This window comes from Liolophura sinensis, chromosome 1, assembly GCF_032854445.1.
Source record: "Liolophura sinensis isolate JHLJ2023 chromosome 1, CUHK_Ljap_v2, whole genome shotgun sequence".
Lineage (NCBI taxonomy): Eukaryota > Metazoa > Mollusca > Polyplacophora > Chitonida > Chitonidae > Liolophura > Liolophura sinensis.
The window spans coordinates 86,559,856-86,583,522 of NC_088295.1; the positions used below are offsets into that span (position 1 = coordinate 86,559,856).

At 40.0% G+C, this 23,667-nt stretch overlaps 1 protein-coding gene across 1 annotated transcript; it reads left to right on the top strand.

Moving 5' to 3' along the window:
* Positions 1 to 560: 560 nt before the first annotated feature.
* LOC135464977 (YEATS domain-containing protein 2-like) lies at positions 561 to 23,223 on the top strand. Its single transcript, XM_064742569.1, is given in 19 exon segments — positions 561 to 574; positions 2,623 to 2,754; positions 3,289 to 3,386; positions 3,805 to 3,897; positions 4,912 to 5,115; positions 5,294 to 5,400; positions 6,213 to 6,286; positions 6,289 to 6,381; positions 6,937 to 7,049; positions 7,310 to 7,354; positions 7,778 to 10,050; positions 11,731 to 11,807; positions 12,596 to 12,675; positions 16,301 to 16,439; positions 16,656 to 16,814; positions 18,923 to 19,035; positions 19,540 to 19,614; positions 20,057 to 20,121; positions 20,572 to 23,223. Coding segments are annotated over 18 exon segments (4,026 nt in total). The 5' UTR covers positions 561 to 574; positions 2,623 to 2,660; the 3' UTR covers positions 20,696 to 23,223.
* Positions 23,224 to 23,667: the final 444 nt, after the last annotated feature.

The window sequence follows — 23,667 nt, forward strand, 5'->3', positions numbered from 1 at the left end:
CTCCAGGCTCCCAAGATTCGCGCAACAGTTTAAGACATATACACAAACAGAAACTACTGTGGAGACATAAAATATATATCATTTCGGCCTACATACTTGTAACGCATATGCGAATATGACGTAATTAGTATATATGCTTAACTAAATTTACAAACAGTACTATCGTTATATAGAGGATTTGCTAAATTGTCTTGATTTTGTATTTACGATTGACAAATAGTTTTCTGTCAAAAACAAGAAGTGATTTTATTTGAAAACAATAACCTTACACACAACATACAGACCTAGGCTTAAGTTGGCACCAACACTTAAAAAGGTTAAAAAAATAATTGGTAGCCTACATAAATAAACATTTGAAAGTTGGAAGTAAAGGACAAAAGTGACATGTTATTATTTTCATTCAGAAGAGCACCTTCAGTTATGTTTTCATCGATTTGTGTAGGAATGTCGTGACAAGAGAAAGCAAAAACTGAGTGCTTCCCCAGCAAATGGCAATATTTCGCGGGAACCTGTCGCATGCCTCGCGAGAACGAGTCTTACGACGTAAAATGGCGGCCCATGAAAACGTGTGAGGGTAGGTTAACTGACCGTGTGAAAACGATCGCTCTCTCTTGGGTAGTGATCTTTCTATGATCCAGATGGGACAAGCGTTTAGATAAAAATAATAATGTGACGATCAATGACAGCAAATTGTACACTGTCCATCAAAAGAACAGTGACAGCTACTTGATTCGAGAATGCCCATGTTGTTGTTGTTCTTCTGGTTTGTGTGTTCTACAATAAACAAGGGGTGCGCAATAGTTTAGTGTTGTTTTGGGCATATGGTGTGATGTTTTATTCTGTTTTAGATCTGAGTGTACAGATTTCTAACTTCCAAAGCCCCTTTGTGCTGGAATTGATCACAGTTTCATCACATTACAAGTTGCGTATCCCGAAAGACCCCTTTTCTTATATTGGCCTAGCGTCGTTGGAGTCTCGACGCTAACAGTATTAATTTCGTACTCAAGGAAGGTCCAGGCCGGTTCTCTGTGTTATCAAACAAGTCTCGCACAAATAAAAGACACCAATCTAAAGACCTGCTTTCCGCACTCACCCCACCGCTATGGTTTTCTGATAACCTTAGTGGTCAGATCGGGAAATTTAGTATCCTGACATGGTGAAGTCTATGGCAAATGTTGTCAAAACAACATTATTGTGGAAGAGAGCCCGAATTGGACAGTGCTAAGCTGGTTCTGCTTTCTCTTATTGTTCATCTACAACGTCATTTCCAAATAGTTCCAACCATTGATGGAAAATATACACAGAATGGAGAGTTATCAAGAAGTATAAAATATGCCTCAAACGTGAAAATTTTTGTCTCTTTTTTTTTTTTGGTCATATCTTTCTTTAGGGGCCTCCGTGGCTCAGTCGGTTAGTGCGCTCGCGCAGCATAATGACTCAGGAGTCTATCACCAATGTGGTCGTTGTGAGTTCAAGTCCAGCTCATGCTGGCTTCCTCTCCGGCCGTTACGTGGGAAGGTCATGCCAGCAACCTGCGGATGGTCGTGGGTTTCTCCCAGGCTGTTCCCGTTTTCCTCCCACCATAATGCTGGCTGCCGTCATATAAGTGAAATATTCTTGAGTAGGGCGTGAAACACCAATCAAATAAATAAATAAATAAATATCTTTCTTTGTTTTCCTTAAAATAATACTCTTCCTTTTGTAGAGCATTTTCATGCATCCTTTAAATTAAAAAAGTTTGCATTTGCTGTAAATAGAAGGTATCAGATCTTTCTATGTGTAAACCCCTTTAATACAATGTAGTAATTTCATACCCTGTGAATCAATGCTCTAAAGCGGCTGTTCCCACCGTAATGCTGGCCGCCGTCGTATAAGTGAATTATTCTTGAGTATGACGTAAAACACCAATCAGATCAATAAATAAATAAATCATAACTCTAAAGCTTATGAATAGAATACTTCAAACTGTATTTAACTTCAGCCATATAGATTTATGAAGGGAAAAAACCACACCAGTGGGCTTGTGTACTATTGCTGTCATCGTGACGTTGTGATTGTTATGTGTCTGATGGGTAGGTGTCTCTCTGCATGTATGGCAGAATTGCCTGTAACTGGTCTGTATCTTTTTTAGTTAGTGTCCGTTTTGTGAACAAACAGCAAGTCAAAACTGACTGCAGCCCTTTATTACAGACTTTTTAATGATGGCACTACTTATAAGATTAGTTTATGAATGAAGATTTTTTGTGCCTTGTGATTTTAGACAAACCCTGATGATACTGGATGAGTATCAGTAGTGCAGTATTTATTTGGTGTGCTAAGGTGTGGCTTTGTACATATACTTCACAATGGCATGAAGAATGTTAGTTTTTTCATGTGGGTTGAACATTGGCTCAGTGATAAAGCAGGCAGGCATTTTCAGATTTACTAAACACTCAGTCACCCTATACACACAAAAAAATGTGAGGATGAAATTATGTTTCTAGTAGTATAAATATCAAATATGTAAGTATTAAAAATGTGTGGTTGACAGTAATGGACCTTATATATAGCAATGCAATCATTAGTCTCTGAGGACTATATTTGTTGCAGTGTATCTAATATCTGTACATATATTCTTCTCAGACAAATGGATTTTTTGCTGCTCCTAACACAGCCACAGTATGTCTGGAAAAAGACGTCCATCTGAGCTTGACCCTGACTATGAAGATGTGACAGAGAGACAAACGAAACGCCAGCGCCTCCTGGAGGAGGGTGGTTAGTGTCAGATACTTTGTCTTCTGAGGACATGTTACAGAGCTGTGCAGAAGGGAGGGGTGGGGTATCTCTATTTTCCGTGTACCGGTTATAAAGAGTTCTACCAAAGGGAAAATAATAACTCTTTCCAAATGGACCTAAGATGCCATTTTCTGATTTTGACTCACAATGATGCTCTCTTCAGGAAAAATGTTAAAACTGTACTAACGTTCAAAATTCTGTAAAAATGTAGAATTCTGTGTCAAAAGTATCACACTCTTAAGTTAAATGATAGTTGTACTCCACCTGTCTGGTGAAAGTAATAAGAAACATGACAGAGTCCCATGTTTAGGTGGCTTGTATGGTAGGGAAAAAGTGTTGATTTACCGGCACATGCGTACCTAGGTTTTCTCCCAAAATAATGCGGGGTGCCTTCGTGTAAGTGAAATATTCTTGAGCATGCCATAAGATAAATAATCAGATAAATAAATTAATTGAAGTTTTTATTGTAAATGTGTGTATGTACATATATCCACACACTGTTGATTTCCTCAGCTAAGGAAGCTACAAAGAGAAAAATTGAGACAATCATCAGAAAAGAATTCCTGACAGAAGTTCAAAACAAGGAAATGGAAATCTCTTTAATTGATCAGGTAATTGTGTTGCAACTTTTGTCAAATTGAAGGTTGATTCAAAGAAAAAGTAATAAAATATTTGTGGATCATGTAATACATAGGGCCTTAGCTCTTTGAACTACTGTTAAACATTTGTTGTGTTTGAAAACAGATGTATATGTAGATAGGATTTCCCATTGTATTAGGTTTAGCATCCTCACCTTTATCAAAGCAGGACTTCAAGCCCTTGTTATGTCAGAATGGATTGTAACGTAACGTCTGCATTGTTACAATTGTAAGGTTGTACTGTCTTTAATGTGGCGTCATCATGATGGGCTGGGAAAGGAGCATTTGACGTTGATAAAATAACGTCAAGGCCCTGCTGCCGGGCTATTGATAGGTCCAGATTCAGCAGTATAGGTATGTATTGATTTGTGTGTTGTTGTCATTGTTACAGAGGTTGTCTGAGGCTCGAATGATGATGGACCGCCTGAGAGCGTGTATTGTGGCTAACTATTACGGCTCTGCAGGTCAAACCAGGGCCTCTCAGGTAACACCTCTTTGGATACTTCTGCCTAACATATCCGGATATCATCATCATGCCTGGTGTCTTTCAGTTATGACTGGGTTAAGTGTCATGTTTTTGTCTTCATATCAACCTTTTGTGGCCTCTGTGGCTCAGTTGGTTAGCACGCTAGCGCAGCCTAATGACCCAGGAGTCTCTCACCAATGCGTCGTCGTCATATGACTGAAAAATTGTTGAGTACGACGTTAAACCCCAAGCACTCACTCACTCACTCTCACCAATGCGGTCGCTGTGAGTTCAAGTCCAGCTCATACTGGCTTCCTCTCCGGCCGTAAGTGGGAAGGTCATGCGGCAACCTGCAAATGGTCGTGGGTTTTCCCCGGGCTATGCCTGGTTTCCACCCACCATAATGCTGGCTGCTGTCATATAAGTGAAATATTCTTGAGTACGGTGTAAAACACCAATCAAATAAATAAATAAATAAAATCAGCCTTTCAGGATGTCATCACTATGCCTGGTGTCTTTCATTTATGACTGGGGTACATGTAAATGTCATGTTTTTATTTTAGATTGTGGTCTCAATAAATCAACCTTTCAGGATGTCATCATTATGTCTGGTGTCTTTCAGTTTTGTCTGAGTGTAATGTCTGGTGTCACTGTACTTTGATTGGGTTAAATGTCAAGTTTGTTGTCTTGGATTTGGTATTTTAGTGATGTAGCACCATAAATATGTTGGTGTCAGTGGTCAAAGATATTACTCAGATATGTTCAAAAGTTTAAACATCAAGTAAACATTCAAGCAAAGAACTGACAGGTGTTTATGAGGGATTTTTCAAATTTTGGTTACAGTGTGTATCATTGGTCTAGTTCATTTTACACACATTGTAATTTTTTTTGAACATCAAGACACTGTTTACTTTATATTTTATTTCAACCGTTGGGTTGCGGTTGGTAGGCCTGAAAAATACTTGTCTGTGATAAACCACAAGTAAGTGGGAAGAAGCGCTCAATGTTTTGTTTTGTTATTATGTACTCCAGCGCAAGCCAACAATGGAGACCCAATCTATACATCCTGCGGTGAAAAAACATATTATAGGGAAAGCACCTGTTGGGGTACCAAGGAGAGTGAACTGTGTTTCTGTGGAAGAGAATGGTTCCACATCCAGTGATAATAAGACCAAACAGCGTGAGTTACCCCTGAAGCCAACCTTAAAACAGGAGACGACACCGGAACTATCTCAGGTTTGCACATGCGTTTGCGTTGATATTTAAGATGTTACTGTGATACAGACTTTCCTTTCTTGAGTTTCACAAAGTTTTATACCAGAGAAAAATTTTCTTTGTGATCATTTTTAGGATATGATAAAGACCCATATATGTTGTCTGCTTGGCCAAATCTCTCTTTTGACCTTGCCTTCAGGAGAAGGTCATCGCCTTCACACCAGGACCTGGGGGAGATGCTGAGGAAGGTGGGAGGGGAGCGAGGTTCAAGTTGAAGAAGAGGATTATTGTGGGAAATCTATCAAAGTAAGGCTGCATCAGTCTTCATGCATGGTATTTTATCAAGAGACATCACCAATTAGACCTGCTAAGTAAGCCAACATCAGTTTATAAGTGACCTCCTTCATAGACAGTCAGTACTCCATGTTCTAACACGTGGCTTAGATATAGTGTTTAGTGGCTCAGTTGGTTAGCGCGCAGTGTAGTGACCCAGCAGCCTCTCACCAATTCAGTTTCTCTGGGCTCTGCCCGGTTTCCTCCCACCATAATGCTGGCCGCTGTTGTGTACATGAAATATTTTTGAGTACGGTGTAAAACACCAATCAAATAAATAAATATAGTGTTTATTTCAAACACAAAAAATAAATTTACACAAGAACTACTTCAGTTGATGGTGTCTGTTTCATCACCTCTTAATTAGAGTCCCAATGGCACCTGGCACCTGGCTCCTGATTTGTATACAGTTATATCAGTTTGGTGTTAAATTACTTGTGCTGATCCTTCTCCCCTACAGCACTTCACCCTTCCACCTTGACCAGTTATATCTTATGAGTAAGGCTGTCCCAGTCTATAAGTGGCCTTCAAGAACAGCACTCAGTGTTTTACCAAGTGGCTTAACCCGATAGACCCTCTGAGTCAGTCTATAAGTGATCGTCATCATACATATAGCTCAGTGTTACAAGGTGTGTCCTAATCAAGTAGATCTCTTTGCCCATACACACTGTATACATATTTTGTTTAAAGTGTTGTGTTAAAATGCTTGAAACTTGCTGGTAATTGATGTTATATGGCCATGTCATTGTTAAAAAAGAAAGCTTAAAAGATAGTTGACATTCCAGGTATATTCCTGAGGACAAACGCGAGGACAATGACCCGTCAACCCACAAGTGGATGGTCTATGTGAGGGGACCCAAGAGGAGCCTAACATTGAACACTTTGTGAAGAAAGTTTGGTTCTTCCTTCACCCAAGTTACAGGCCTAATGACCTGGTAGAGATTAGGTGGGTGAGCCTGGTAGTTATGTTAGCTGTCTGCCTGAATGAGGGTTACTTGAGGATCTCATATACATGTGTGTTTTGGCTTCTTACGAGTGTTCTTTTTTTTGGTTATAATCAGACTTAAGATGAAATTATTTTGTGGAGAATGTGTGGCTGCCAGGACATATTAAGTAATAGGTCATGGGTTGCCCTGGATCTGCCAAGTTTCCTCCCACTATAATGCTGGCCATCGTCATACCTGTACAGGTGAAATATATTTGAGTACAGCGTAAAAAACCAATCAGATAAATAAATAAGTATAAAGTGAATAACTGAATGTGGTTTGTTGAAAACAGTTATCGAACTGCACATGACTTAAACGGTGTGTCCTTTATATTTTCCGTGTACAGCGTAAGCAGGCTTGGTTTGAAGAAGTTTTGTCATTTGAAAAATTGAGCTTAGTACTTTGGGTTAGAGATACAAGAACTCCCTTCAAAACATGCTGCCTGTTTAGTCCCAACAGCACCTAGCTGTTTGTGCTGATAGTTTGATGTAGATGACTTGTCCTGAAACCTTCTTGCCTACAGCACCCCCACCCTTTCACCTGACCCGCAGAGGCTGGGGGGAGTTCCCAGTTAGGATTCAGCTACACTTCAAAGACAGCAGGAACAAGAAAGTGGATCTGATCCACCATCTTAAGGTGATGGTTTGGACAATGTACGCAGTTATACAGAAAACAGCCAATAAGATATTTAATGATTTGTCTGATCCTGTAAAAATGTTGTTGTTTGCTGTTCGCCGTGTTTCTTTGAAGAGTATTCATTCAGTTTATTTGTTTACACTTTTCCTGTTTCTTATCATTGAAAAAGATATTAAAATCTTCATATTAAAAGTTTTTGAAATTTACAATTTGTATACTTAATGATCATATTAAAAAGACTGTTCTGTTAAATTTTCCAGTTGGACAGAACATATACAGGCCTACAAACTCTGGGGTCCGAAACAGTAAGTATGGTGAAGCTGTCTGTGTGAATGTAATTGGCAAGGCTTTACTGGTCTTTAATTGATCGTGAACAACATTGATTGGTAGGTCATGACCTCAGTTGTCCCTCATGGTAATTCCAATATTTCACGTCTTTTCAGTCTTCACACATGTGGTTAATTTCACCAATGTAAGCACCAGACAATCCACTTTAGAGATGTCCTGCAAAATAGAAATCAGAAGAGCAAAGAAAAAAAATCTACAAGATGAAGGAAAATTGATAATTGACTCGTAAAGTTTGTCCTTGCTCCTGCCCATCATGAAGGCATTGTGTGGGCCTTATCAAAGTATTGTGTTACATCATTTATCATCTTTCAACTGGTGTATGAGGGTAGCATTGTTTGTCAAATTCGTTGAAAATATTGTTTTCTTTTTTTTCATTCTAGCATGTTGATGTGGAAATTGAAAGAGAAAAGCAGCTTGAAAAACAGATAGAAGCTCACAAACCAGTTGCTGTCAAAATTAGTGACAGGCAAGAGACAGCACTCTTGTCTTTTAAGGACTGTTTGAAAAAGAACCAAGAAATAAATTCGGGCAAGGAGAAGTTTGCAGACAAAGTTACAGAGGACAAAGTAAACTGTATTCAGTCATCTGTACCAAATGATAGCACTACATGTAGTCTAAAGACTCGGACAAAATCATGCAGACAGGAAGACAGTGAACTGCTGCGGGCTTTAGATAAATGTGAAACGACTGTCTCTTCAGGTGCCGGTGACATAAATGTTACATGTGATGGCCATTCGAGTAGTCCAGGTAAACAGGATCCTGTTCATTCATCTGACAGGTGTGAAACATCAGCAGTGAGCACAAAGTCAGCACTGACTGCAGGGGTCAAATCTCCTGTGAAACTGCCTCAGACTGGAGAGCTAACCCCTAAAAAGGCACAACTTACGGATGTCTCAGCTGTACTTTCACCTTCCAAGGTTATTGTCTCACCATCCCAGGCAGGCACAACCACAACGACATCTGCGTTGTCAGAAGGAACGACTGTGACGATGCCTTATGCACAAGTTTCCCCTGGCCTTTCGGCTTCAGGAAGCCAGGGCATGGTGTACGTGAGATGTGTAGACAACCAGGGTAAAATCTACCTCATTCCTCAGCAACTGCTGCCACAGTTGACTGGACTGAGCAGCCAGCAGAGTCCAAACAAGAAGAACAACCTGCTAGGTCGCTCAGTACAGCTTGGGTCCATTTCTCCAGGGAAATCTTTGCCGGTGGCTGGAACATCAGTCTCAACCATGGAAACTACGTCTCCTGTTTCTCTTCCGTCTTTTCCAAATTCCACATCGCTGTTACGGCCACCAAAAATGAACTCTGTGAAACAGACAGCCACAGTGTCCGTGACAAAAGCAGCTGGGGAGTCTGGATTGTTGACATTGAACACTGTGACCTCACCGGTCAAGACCTCACCTCAAGCACCCACGAACAACCCTAAGGACATTAAAGTCTCCACCATTGCGAGTTGCCCGAAGGCAAAGCAACCCTTGATATTCTTAACCCAGAACTCTCAGAAGACTATCTCGCTACTACAGGGTAACTCAGCCTCTGTGGGTAAGACTACGGCAGTCATCGGAGGCATTGGGGGCATGAGTCTGGTGCAGCCTTCCCTGGGGTCCCAGGGGGCAACCAAACCTGTCTCAGTCGGAGGATTATCTGTGTCAAGTGCAGGGTCAGCTCCTCCTCAGGCGTCAGCTGCAAATTTTGTGTTGTCAAGGAGTCCTACAGGGGTGACAAACCTAATTATAGGAAGCACCCCGAGGCCTCAGACCCAGTCTCTGCCTGGGGCAACCGCCAGAGCCCAAGGGCTCCTAAGGCCTGGGTCAGCTCCTAAAGCTCAACCATCGGCCGCTAAACTTGTTATAACCGGGTCGTCGCCGCGAATGCCAGCTCAAACGAGCGGTTCAGTCAGTTCAGTGAACTTGGGAAGTCTTGTGAAGAATGAAGGGTGTAATTCTACCTCTCAGCCTGTCCAGTCCTCTGCTTCTAGTGTGATCAACTCTGGACGAGTCCTCAAAACTGGCACAACTATACTCCTGAACAAGGGTCTGCCCATGTCGAGATTAACTAAACCTGCAGCACATGCAACAAATATGGCCGTAAGTACAGGTGCAGCTTCTTCTGAGCTGTCCACCTCACAGATTAAGACTTCTCCTGCAAAAACTCATCAAACAATGGTTGCAACCATCGGCAACCAGCATTACCTGCTTCAGCTCATCCCTGAGCAACAGAGCAACAAGCAGACACAGCCAGCAGTATTGACCAATACTGTCGGAGGTAACAGCCAAGCAGCAAAACCTGTGATTGGTCAGACTTTGGTGAATTTGTCCAATCATCTATCAAAGACTTCTGTGAATCATGCATTGGGTAATTTGCACCTATCAGCATCACCATTACAAACTGCAGCAACATCTGCTCTGACTTGCACTGCTACAACCAGTGCTGGAACTATGAACAGTGTTTTCATGAACCCCAATTACCTGACAAAGTCAGGAAACTTTAAACCTGTGCAGCTTACATCCAGGTATTCTAGAAAACGAGACAAAGGAGATGGTGATGTCTCACTTCTGTCTCAACAAAGGACAGGTGAAGCTAAGAACAGGATTATTTTGGGCAAGAAAAACAAGAGTGAAGTGAAAAGTGAACAGACTGTCAATATAAGGTGAGTGCAATAAGACGCTGGGTTTACTAATCGTAAACACAAGATCATACACATGTTCATCAACTCACATTGCCTTAACGATTTTGTCTCGTCCCACTGTACAGTTAATTATTTCATTGTTAACTCCATGTTCCATCCATTGTAAAGAGCACTAGGTTATTCAGTAGGTATTTGGATACCATTGTGTAAAGCACAGTGACCCTGGAACCTCTCAACAATGCAAAGGCTGTGAGCTCAAGTCAAGCTGATGATGGCTTTTTCTCTGGCCATACATGGGAAGGTCTGCCAGCACCCTACAGACGGTTGCTTGCTCCCCCGGGCTCTGTGCTGTTTCCTTTCACCATAATAGTAGCTGCCTTTCAGATGGTGCAGGTGAAATTTCCTTGAGTTTGATGTGAAACACCAATCAAATAATTTCCTCCTCTTATTGCTCATTCACCTACATGTACCTGGAGAGGAACAGTGCGTTCCCCTGCTCTCTCTCCAGCTTTCCCTCCTCCTCTTATTGCTCAGTCACCTACATGTACCTGGAGAGGAAGAGTGCTTTCCCCTTCTCTCTCCAGCTTTCTCTCCTCGTATTGCTCAGTCACCTACATGTACCTGGAGAGGAACAGTGCTTTCCTCTGCTCTCCGTCTGGCTTTCTCTCCTCCTTTTATTGCTCGGTCACCTACATGTACCTGGTGAGGAACGGTGCTTTTTCCTGCTCTCTCTCTGGCGTTCTCTCCTCCTCTTATTGCTGAGTCACCTACATGTACCTGGAGAGGAACAGTGCTTTCCCCTGCTCCCTCTGTGGCTTTCTCTCCTCCTCTTATTGCTCAGTCACCTACATGTACCTGGAGAGGAACAGTGCGTTCCCCTGCTCTCTCTCTGGCTTTCTCTCCTCCTCTTATTGCTCAGTCACCTACATGTACTTGGAGAGGAAGAGTGCTTTCCCCTGCTCTCTCTCTGGCTTTCTCTCCTCCTCTTATTGCCGAGTCACCTACATGTACCTGGAGAGGAACAGTGCTTTCCCCTGCTCTCTCTCTGGCTTTCTCTCCTCCTCTTATTGCTGAGTCACCTACATGTACCTGGAGAGGAACAGTGCTTTCCCCTGCTCCCTCTGTGGCTTTCTCTCCTCCTCTTATTGCTGAGTCACCTACATGTACCTGGAGAGGAACAGTGCTTTCCCCTGCTCTCTCTCTGGCTTTCTCTCCTCCTCTTATTGCTCAGTCACCTACATGTACCTGGAGAGGAACAGTGCGTTCCCCTGCTCTCCTTCTGGCTTTCTCTCCTCCTCTTATTGCTCAGTCACCTACATGTACTTGGAGAGGAAGAGTGCTTTCCCCTGCTCTCTCTCTGGCTTTCTCTCCTCCTCTTATTGCTGAGTTACCTACATGTACCTGGAGAGGAACAGTGCTTTCCCCTGCTCTCTCTCTCTGGCTTTCTCTCCTCCTCTTATTGCTCAGTCACCTATATGTACCTGGAGAGGAACAGTGCTTTCCCCTGCTCTCTCTCCAGCTTTCTCTCGTCCATGACCACAGTTTGTATGTATATATAAGTGAAATATTCCTGAATATGGTGTTATTTTGAAAACTGCTGAAAAAATAAATGCATCTTAGCTAACAACTAATATTGATGTTATACATGTATATACTCATGTTCTAACAGAGAAGCTGAATTGTAGTTTGTTCTGTTTGAAGGCTGGAGGATATGAATGACATGTATACGCTGGTGAGAACGGTCGTCAAACACTACCCTATTGTTAGCACAACCTCAGGTGAGAGCTCAGACTTTGTACACACACTCAGTTTACACACCTGAGTGTGGTTAAATGAGTAACCTTTACCATTCAGGGACTCAAAAGCTGTATTGGTAATCTTTATGGTGTTCAGAAATGTATAACTTGAGTAGTTTGCACTTGATCATGCCATCAAAGATGTCTCAAGAAACCCAGCAAGATTTGATGTTGGTCCTACTCCCCATGTAGTAACATAAGTGGCCGAGTGATTAGTGTGCTAGTGCAGCACAATAACTCAGGACCCTCCCATCAATGCGGTTGCTGTGTGTTCAAATCCAGCAGGGTCTTCCAGCATTTTGTGTATGATGATCGTGGGTCTCTCCAGAGCTCGGCCTGGTTTACTCTGACCATAAAACTGGTTGCAGTTGTATATGTGAAATATTCTTGAGTATGGCGTAAAACACCAAATAGTCCATCTGTCATATGTTCATGTTGTCATAGGAGACAGTGGTAATTTACAGGACTTTGTTCGTGCTTTGTGAATTGCCAGTTTAGTCTTTTTGGCGTACTACCTCTACTTTAATATTGCTGTGCTATTTCTACTTTCTAAATAGACTGTCCAACTGGCACAGAGAGTTAATTATACTGAGTGACAGATGAAAACAAAAGTCCCCTGTGTGATGTAACAGGTCCACTCCAGCACACTATTTTTGTGATTTGTTAGCAGGTGGTGAAATTTTTGGACAGATAAAAAAATAAATTACCTGTTACATCAGAAAGAAACAATTTAATACTTCAACCCAAATTTCTGCCTTGCCGCGTTACAGATCGAAGTGATCACCCATATTGTGCTAGAGCTGTAGAGGACTGGCTGAAGTGGAATGTGGGCAAAAGAAGGGCTTCAGAGGTAAATTAGCAGTATTGTTATTGAAAGTGGCAGTATTGTAAGTGGCTTTTGTTGTGATTAACAGCAGGACAGTGTAAGGTGTGCATACATGTGTCTGGATGTGGGTAGAGTTTGTCAATAACATGCCACAGGTCAGCAGTTACCACCTGCATGCCTCACTACTTGTATTCTACTGATAAGGTGTGGACACATGTATCTGGATGTGGGTAGAGTTTGTCACTAACGTGCCACAGGTCAGCAGTTACCACCTGCATGCCTCACTACTTGTGTTCTACTGATAAGGTGTTGACTCATGTATCTGGATGTGGGTAGAGTTTGTCAACAACGTGCCACAGGTCAGCAGTTACCACCTGCATGCCTCACTACTTGTGTTCTACTGATAAGGTGTTGACTCATGTATTTGGATGTGGGTAGAGTTTGTCAATAACGTGCCACAGGTCAGCAGTTACCACCTGCATGCCTCACTACTTGTATTCCACTGATAAGGTGTGGATACATGTATCTGGATGTGGGTAGAGTTTGTCAACAACGTGCCACAGGTCAGCAGTTACCACCTGCATGCCTCACTACTTGTGTTCCACTGATAAGGTGTGGATACATGTATCTGGATGTGGGTAGAGTTTGTCAACAACGTGCCACAGGTCAGCAGTTACCACCTGCATGTCTCACTACTTGTGTTCCACTGATAAGGTGTGGATACATGTATCTGGATGTGGGCAAAGTTTGTCAATAACATACCACAGGTCAGCAGTTACCACCTGCATGCCTCACTACTTGTGTTCCACTGATAAGGTGTGGATACATGTATCTGGATGTGGGCAAAGTTTGTCAATAACATACCACAGGTCAGCAGTTACCACCTGCATGCCTCACTACTTGTGTTCCACTGATAAGGTGTGGATACATGTATCTGGATGTGGGCAAAGTTTGTCAATAACATACCACAGGTCAGCAGTTACCACCTTCATGCCTCACTACTTGTGTTCCACTGATAAGGTGTGGATACATGTATCTGGATGTGGGCAAAGTTTGTCAATAACATACCACAGGTCAGCAGTTACCACCTGCATTCCGATTTCCTACATGTATAAAACTGACAGCCTTTGTATAAGTGAAGAATTCTTGAAAATCGCTTTAGCAACGGTCAGATAAATGCATAATGGAAAGAATGATTAGTGAAGTATATATATTTCCTTGGTAATGACTGACTTCTGCATGTGAGTGGACTGAAAAAATGTTGTCTGAATTTCTGACTAATGTCTGTGTTGTCAGTTTTTGCCTAGATCAACTGAAAAAATATTGTCTGAATTTCTGGCTAATGTTTGTGGTGTCAACTCTGCCTAGATCAGCTGAAAAAATATTGTCTGAAATTCTGGCTATTGTCTGTGGTGTCAATTTTTGCCCAGATCAACTGAAAAAATACTGTCTGAATTTCTGGCTAATGCCTGTGTTGTCAGTTTTTGCCCAGATCAACTGAACAAATAATGTCTGAATTTCTGGCTAATGTCTGTGGTGTCAATTTTTGCCCAGATCAAATGAAGACAAATTGTCTGAAATTCTGGCTATTGTCTTTGGTGTCAATTTTTGCCCAGATCAACTGAAAAAATATTGTCTGAATTTCTGGCTTATGTCTGTGGTGATAATTTTTGCCTAGATCAACTGAACAAATAATGTCTGAATTTCTGGCTAATGTCTGTGGTGTCAATTTTTGCCTAGATCAACTGAAAAAATATTGTCTGGATTTCTGGCTTATGTCTGTGGTGTCAATTTTTGCCCAGGTCAACTGAAAAAATATTGTCTGAATTTCTGGCTAATGCCTGTGTTGTCAGTTTTTGCCCAGATCAACTGAACAAATAATGTCTGAATTTCTGGCTAATGTCTGTGGTGTCAATTTTTGCCCAGATCAAATGAAGACAAATTGTTTGAATTACTGGCTTATGTCTGTGGTGTCAATTTTTGCCCAGATCAGCTGAAAAAATATTGTCTGAATTTCTGGCTAATGTTTGTGGTGTCAACTTTTGCCTAGATCAACTGAAAAAATATTGTCTGAAATTCTGGCTATTGTCTTTGGTGTCAATTTTTGCCCAGATCAACTGAAAAAATACTGTCTGAATTTCTGGCTAATGTCTGTGGTGTCAATTTTTGCCTAGATCAACTGAACAAATATTGTCTGAATTTCTGGCTAATGTCTTTGGTGTCAATTTTTGCCCAGATCAGCTGAAAAAATATTGTCTGAATTTCTGGCTTATGTCTGTGGTGTCACATCTTTTGCCCAGATCAAATGAAGACAAATTGTCTGAATACTGGCTTATGTCTTTGGTGTCAATTTTTGCCCAGATCAGCTAAAAAAATATTGTCTGAATTTCTGGCTAATGTTTGTGGTGTCAACTTTTGCCTAGATCAACTGAAAAAATATTGTCTGAAATTCTGGCTATTGTCTGTGGTGTCAATTTTTGCCCAGATAAACTGAAAAAAAACTGTCTGAATTTCTGGCTAATGTCTGTGGTGTCAATTTTTGCCTAGATCAACTGAACAAATAATGTCTGAATTTCTGGCTAATGTCTGTGGTGTCAATTTTTGCCTAGATCAACTGAAAAAATATTGTCTGAAATTCTGGCTAATGTCTGTGGTGTCAATTTTTGCCCAGATCAACTGAAAAAATATTGTCTGAATTTCTGGCTAATGTTTGTGGTGTCACCTTTTGCCCAGATCAACTGAACAAATATTGTCTGAATTTCTGGCTAATGTCTTTGGTGTCAATTTTTGCCCAGATCAAATGAAGACAAATTGTCTGAATTACTGGCTTATGTCTTTTGTGTCAATTTTTGCCCAGATCAGCTGAAAAAATATTGTCGGAATTTCTGGCTAATGTCTTTGGTGTCACCTTTTGCCTAGATCAACTGAACAAATATTGTCTGAATTTCTGGCTAATGTCTGTGGTGTCAGTTTTTGCCCAGATCAAATGAAGACAAATTGTCTGAATTTCTGGCTTATGTCTGTGTTGTCAATTTTTGCCCAGATCAAATGAAGACAAATTGTCTGAATTTCTGGCTAATGTCTTTGGTGTCAGTTTTTGCCTAGATCAAATGAAGACAAATTGTCTGAATTTCTGGCTAATGTCTTTGGTGTCAATTTTTGCCCAGATCAAATGAAGACAAATTGTCTGAATTTCTGGCTAATGTCTTTGGTGTCAATGTTTCCCCAGATCAAATGAAGACAAATTGTCTGAATTTCTGGCTAATGTCTTTGGTGTCAATGTTTGCCCAGATCAAATGAAGACAAATTGTCTGAATTTCTGGCTAATGTTTGTGGTGTCAATTTTTGCCCAGATCAAATGAAGACAAATATTGTCTGAATTTCTGGCTAATGTCTTTGGTGTTAATGTTTGTCCAGATCAGCTGAAACAGTATTTCGAATTATTTACCCACATATACATAATTTTCTTCTGTGATTGTGTCACTTATGATTGTATTACATGAAGCTAGAATATGTCATGACATTTTTACCCATCTTTCTGTTGGATGGTCCTTGTATATTTTTTTTTTTTAGGCCTTCTTCAACTGTTATGAAACAAACTTCCACTTTGGTTGCTTTGTCTTGTGACATTGATATCTTTGACTTACAGTGGCAGAGAGCTTCTTGTGTAAGGCAGCATATTTTACGGCTAATTGGGAAGAACTCCACATTTAAAGGGGAACAACTGTGGAGCATCAGGCAGATTGTCAGCTGGTGTCGTCTTCATGCCTTTAGTCCTCACTACCTTGGTGAGTTGAGCTTGGTGGCCCTGTTATTGTTATTGGTTTCTGTTGTATAAAATTTCAAATATCAACTTGTGAACTCATGTTTTCTGTTAGAGTTCAAATCTTCATAAAAAGGCTACAGGATGTTAAAACTTTGTAACTGTCTGGTTATACTGTAATGATAAGTGAGACAGGTTCATTTCTTGTTCTGATTTAGCTCTCTTTTTCTTTTGAATGCAGAAAAGTTTCCTGTACAAGTCACAGCTGAGAAAACTGAAAAAGAATACAAACTCTACAACAGCTACTCAACATCTGCTAATATTCAGAGTACATTGGATGCTATTCAGTCATCAAGTACATTTCAGTCTGATGAAGATGACATCGATATCATCAGCATTGGTAAGTTAGTTTTCAAGTACAGCTCAGTACTGGCATGCCAGTTCTTCAGGTCAGCTCAGTGTAATGAAGATGACATCAATATCATCTGCATTGTAACTCAGTTCTTAAGTAGAGCTCTGTGGATTTGATTGGTGTTTTATGCCATTCTCCAGCTCTTTGGGTGAGGATGACATTGATCATCAGCATTGGTAAGTCATTTTGTAAGTATAGCTCTTCGGATGAGGTTAACATTGATGCCATCAGCATTGGTAAAAACAGCTCTGTGGATGGCAATGACATAGACATCATAAGCATTGGTAAGTTTGTCATAAAGCACAGCTCTGTGGATGGCGATGATACAGACATCATAACCATTGGTAAGTTTGTTATTAAGCATAGCTCTGTTGATGGCGATGACACAGACATCATAAGCATTGGTAAGTTTGTCATAAAGCACAGCTCTGTGGATGGTGATGATATAGACAGCATAAGCATTGGTAAGTCTGTCATTAAGCACAGCTCAGTGAATGGCGATGATATAGATATCATAAGCATTGATAAGTCTGTCATTAAGCATAGCTCTGTTGATGGCGATGACACAGACATCATAACCATTGGTAAGTTTGTCATTAAGCACAGCTCCGTGGATGGCGATGATATAGACATCATAACCATTGGTAAGTTTGTCATTAAACACAGCTCTGTTGATGGCGATGATACAGACATCATAACCATTGGTAAGTTTGTCATTAAATACAGCTCTTTGAATGGCGATGATATAGACATCATAAGCATTGGTAAGTCTGTCATTAAGCACAGCTCTGTGGATGGCAATGATATAGACATCATGACCATTGGTAAGTCTGTCATTAAGCACAGCTCTTTGAATGGCGATGATATAGACATCATAAGCATTGCTAAGTTTGGTAAATCAGTCATAGTGGGAAAGCAAAAAAATTAGACAAACTCTACAGCAGTTACTCAGAATCGGCTAAACATAAGTGATTACTTAACGTCTTACATTCATGTATGTTTTCTAAAGATCTCATTTAAAACTTCAGTGAGGACCTCCACAGCCAAGGTGGTAAGTGTTTCAGAGAGGCGCAATAACTCAGGAAGCTCTCACCAGTGTGTTTGCTGTGAGTTCAAGTCCAGCTCATGCTGGTTGGCTCTCTGGCTGTAAGTGGGAAGATCTCTCTACAACCTGTGGATGGTCTTGGGTTTCCCCTGGGCTCTGCCCGGTTTCCTCCCACTATAAGGCTGACTGCTGTAGTATAAGTGAAATATTCTTGAGTACAGCATAAAACACCAATCAAATAATTAAATAAAACTAAAACTGCCAGCAGTTTCACAGTTTACAAGCAGTCTTCAAAAATTGTTTTCAGCTTCTCCTTCAGTACAGATCAGTTTCTGGGCAAATGAAAGCTGTCACAGCTAGATATAATCATAGTAGAGCGGTATTTTAAAATACATAGCTGTATAAAAGGTGGCATTTAGTTGTTGAAATTCTGTCTTTCCTGTTCACTTATATGGACATAAAAAGGGGCACAACAGCGTCAACAACACAAAGCATTGCACTCCTAAAACTTTTAGCAGGTATAATAATATTGCAGGGCGACACTGAATTATCTCCCTTGAGGTTACTCTCCTGTTTAAAAGGTGCATTTTTAGGCGCAAGCTCTGGTTCCATGTGACCTCAGAAAATTGCTAATGACAAAACTTAGCTTTAAGACAGTTTAATTTTGTAAATTTGTTTGGAAAGCCTAGGATAGATGTTAGGTGTTTGTATTTTTTAAATCCATTTGGATTTAAAAATACTACCAGTAAATTTAAGTACAACAGATTGTCAGTAAACAACTTAAGAGAACTCCGTCAAATATATATACATGTATATTCTACCTCTAAAAAACATTGAGCTCATTGAAGATATCTCAACATTTCTGTGACTCTTGAAGGCTGATATTCTGCCATATATTTTGAACTTACCATTAGAGCTGGACAATTTTCAGATGAAGGGAAGATCACATATCAATCTTCACTGTGTGACCTACAAGATTGAGCCTATTTCTTACAGCAGTATACAGTCATGCAGACAGTGACTGACATGTTATGTTGTATTCATTGTCCAGATCCGCCAGTCTCCAGAGTTAAAGTAAAAATAAAACAGGAAGAAGAAGATGGAGATGTGTGCATTCTCCCTGCGTCTGAGACGGCTGTCTTTGTCCAGGAGCTGTCTAAGAAGGTACGAATATACCAGAATTTATGTGCTTACTTTGTTTATGAGGTCATGTTAAGAGATTGATTTAAGTCAGTTTGATTTCCACTGAATCAAATTGACATTTAAATGTGATTTTAGCATTCTTCATAATCCTAATAATAGTAAATATCCATGTACATGTACAAACATATTATGAGGTCATGAGTTTCCCCTGGGCTCTGCCCGATTTCCTCTCTCCATAATGCTGGCCACCGTCGTATAAGAGAGATATTCTTGAGTACGGTGTAAAACACCAATCAAGTAAATAAATAAAGCAAATATCAGAAAATGGCACATTGAATGATCAAGTAGTAATTTAAAAATGAAACAAGCAAATGCCTCCAGTATGTTAAAAGTTTTGTGATGTTTAAAGTTGTGTTAAATAGAAATTATTTTCAATTCTAAACAATATGGTAAAACTCTGCCATTCTGTCTAAGAAGAAGAAAGAGTTAAAATTTGAGTGTTGAAGTTGCCTTTAACCCTTACAGGTTGGCTTGAGGTTCCGATCGTGGGAGGTAGAGCCGGGTGTGACCGGGAGCTTCACCGAGGAGGTGTTATTCACGGTAGGTCTCATTACCAGACTTGGCAATCACTGTCTCTGTTGTAATGTATTAGTTAAACAAATTTGACATGAGAAGCTAATACATTTGTGCTCACTATTTTACTGTTACAACTGATGCAGATAAAGTTATGTATTAAAGTCAGTGTAGATTGTGATCTCATTGACCATACAGGGACAATATTCAAAGATGCCTTCGCCAGTTTTTTTCCTGCTTCTTTGTTAAGAGTTAAGTGATCGCCAGTTATGTATTATATCAGTGAGAGCTGATCTGATGTTGGTGTAGTAGTAATCAGTTAGTTAGCTGCTAAAACTGTTTATAGTTAGCATTGTGTCAGACACCGTGTCTTATACACAAAGTTTTTTGCTACTGAATGTTAATCTCCATAACCACTAAATTCAAAGCCATTTCGTTGTCAACTGTTATCTGATTTTTTTCCCCATAGGTGATGAAAGGCTTTATGGAGGATGTTATTAGACATTCGTTTGCTACAGCTTCTTTTGATTCAAAGTACGTAAATTTTAACTTCAGTTTATTAATTTTTAGTTGCCCTAATTACTCAACCTGTTTGCATATGAAAGAGCAACTTTCAGTGCAATTTATTCACATTTATGATTAGACGTTGGAGACAAAACTATATTGATGAAATTGGTCAGTTTCAGAGCATCACAAAAAGTGTAATTTTTTAAGTCTACAAAGAGTAATGCCCTCAGGATGTGCTTAAATAAACACCTTGCAAACATCTGAAAAATAATATTCCAAATTTCTGTAGTTTCACTATGAATAGGTGTGTAGTTCATGGTCAGTGCAGCAGTTTATGTTTATTGGTTATGTTTTTGTGGTAATAAAGCAATTAGAAATTAGTTCTAAGTTGATAGTGAGGTTTTATTACAGACCTATTCTCCAGGTGAGTTATTAGTATGGAGAAATGACTTGACTATACATCTGATTGTGTTACAGCTATCCACAGGAGATCAAAGTGCAGGATATTTTTCATGCTCTCTGCTCCCTACAAGTGACAGATTTTCTTACAAACCAGAACATTGGCGTGACTGACCCAAACTATTCCAGCAGTAAGAGGTGACCAGAGTGTACAGTGATAAATTTTCTCGCAAACCGACAGCTTGGAGCATCCAACCCAAACTGTGCAAGCAGTAAGAGATGACCAGAGTTCATAGTGGCATTTTTCTTCACAAACTCGCAGAGTGAAGTTTTGCGATTCTAGAGATCAGAGGTGACCAGGATTTTCAGTGGCAAATTTCTTCACAAACTAGCAAAGTGAAGTGTTGCGATTCTAGGGATCAGAAATGACCAGGATTTACAGAGACATGTTTCCTCGCAACCAGCATTTTGAGGTATTTGACCCAAACTGTTCAAACAGTAAGAGGAGACCAAGGTTTAAAAGGGCAAATTTTGAACCCAAACTGTTTAAGAGGTAAAGGTTTTAGTCAAGAGTTCTTTACCTAAAGTGGGCAGTGGGCAGTGGGCAGCAGTAAAAGATATCTAATACAGAACTTGTCTCAGTAACCAGTACACTCACTTTACTAAACCATTATGGCTGATTAGGTTTGCTGGACTTCAGTTATAGTTTGTGATTATTTCTTTATGAGAACGGGGAAAGAAAAAATACAGGTCTAATGTGATATTAAATTTCACAAAAATGAATGACCAAAGAAACCTTGAGAAAAGCCTAATTTATTCACAGCTGTATAATTCTTGAACCTTTCCTACACATGTGGTATGGTGTGTAATGGGAGATAGTTACCTGTATGGCTCAGTCACCTCACTCCAGGAAACAGCAACACTATGCTCAAAATTTAAATTGTTCAGGAAATAAATTGCATTAAGAGGAGTAAGATTTTCTGACTTGTTTGGGGTTTTGTCAAGTTTTGTCTACTTTTTTACTACCAAGGATAAAACTGTCAATGTAAAACCATGAACATGGAAGTGTCAGGAGCAGTCTGATAGCAGCACAAATCGCATACAGAGTTGTCTCCCCTCAACTCACCAGATAGGATGGTGTATCTTACTATACTTAAAGCTGCTTAAATTCAAGTACAATCAGATTTTTTATTTCACTGTATAAATGAAATTAGGGTCATAAGAAAGATGATTGAAAACTGTTTCTGAAACTAGGTTTATTTACTTACGTTAGATTAAATTCTTGTTATATGCAGTCAAATATATTGATTGTATAGTGGGTCCTACAGACCGTATTGATAATGTATGTCACTAATGTCTCAACCTTCCTTTCTGGCCCAGAAATAGACGACGAAGGGATCCGTAGAGTGCATGTAATGTGCCTCCTTGTCATAGGATGGATTTCCACCGCTCTTTTATCTAGTGCTGCTTCACTGAGATGCCTTACTGAAGGCAAGTAAGCCGCCCTGCCCCGCCTGAGCCATTATACTGATTCGGGTCAACCAGTCGTTGCACTATCCCCTTCATGCTGAATGCCAAGTGAGGAAGTTACAACTTCCTCTTTTAAGGTCTTCGATGTGACTTAGGATTGACCCTGCATCTACCTCTCCTGAACCCAGAAATAGACATCCAGGGTCAGGCTAATTTTCTCACACACAGGTACATGTATGTGTATGGTTCACAAGAAATTTATTCAGAATGTGAATGTAAAGCCTCGCCTAACTGTTTCTACACCTTTCAAAGGGGCACATGTAGAAAAGGGTGTGACATCGATGGCTGACGATATGGCCCATAAGACCCACCATACAATCAGAATATTTGACTTCATTTATGAAAAAACCTTAATAAATATAAAGTGAAGGTGTTTTCTGATGATGTTCTCAATGGTTATTTAACTGGTGCTTATTTCATTGTTAATGTTTCTTTCTCTTTAATAATGGGGATAAGTTCAGTGTCCATCGATTGTCTACTATGTCTGAAACTTTTTCAGAAATATTAAACATAATCGAAAATAGTTCCCTTACATTTTGGACATGTCTCTTGGCACAGTGTTTTTACTTTTATAGACAAAAGAGTCCAAACATTAAGCCTGTCTCTGATAAGTTAACATTTCCCTAGTGTACCATCACATGCTCCATATCTGTGGTTTTTGGGGTAGGATTTGGGTTATTCAGAATTTTCTTCTAATCATGAATGCTGAATTAAAATGACATGTATATCCTCTGTCAGAATAGCTCTGTTCACCTGACACCCAGTCCTTATTAACAGTAATCTTTTATTGTGGAATAGTACGGAAGTGTACGGGTTACCTAGAACTCAGGCTGATATTATACTGGCCATGCCAGTAGGAATTTAACTGGTGAATACTGAAGACCATGGAATACTAAGTGAGAATGGGGAAGATTTTTGTAAAGTTTCTCCAAACTCGTCATCATTGTGCAATAAATGTACCTCCTTAGGCCCGCTTTGCCTTTTTTATGGTATCAGAATATGTTGGTGCACATTTATTACTAAAGGCGTGACATTTGACTTTAGTTCAGTGAATTTAGTAATCAATTGGAGTGAGATAATCAACACGAATGTATTTAATACTGCATTAGTATTATGGTTTAACTACAGCCAAGTTGTACAATTTCAAATAATTCATTTTTTATTGGCTTGTTAATAAACCTATATTACTGTTTTTGGAAACTAGAGTTGCCTGTTTCTATGTGGATTGATCTTACAATAGCTAGCTAAATCCTTATTAAAAGATCCATTTGAAATTAGTGTTGATTTCACAGCTGAATTATATGTGGGGTTTTAATTTTGCTGATTCGGTTGTGGACGAGTTTGCCTTGCAATGGGAAACAACACTGAGTTACGGCCCGTGACAAGCATAGCGCCATCTGGGTTTTGTCTAGGGGAAAGCAGTTCAGCGACACAGCCCATAACCCCGTAATATAATCCATTAAATTATACCATCCTTCCGTGGATAACACCCAGACAGAGCTATCCCAACCACAGTCATGAGTCATAACTGAGAATTTTGTAGAGGAGTTGGTTCTGTCCTTCTCTCAAACAGGGAGTTTTCCAGGTTATAGATTCCGATAGCCCTAATTCCATTGCACTTGGAGGTCATGGTAACAAGAAGGG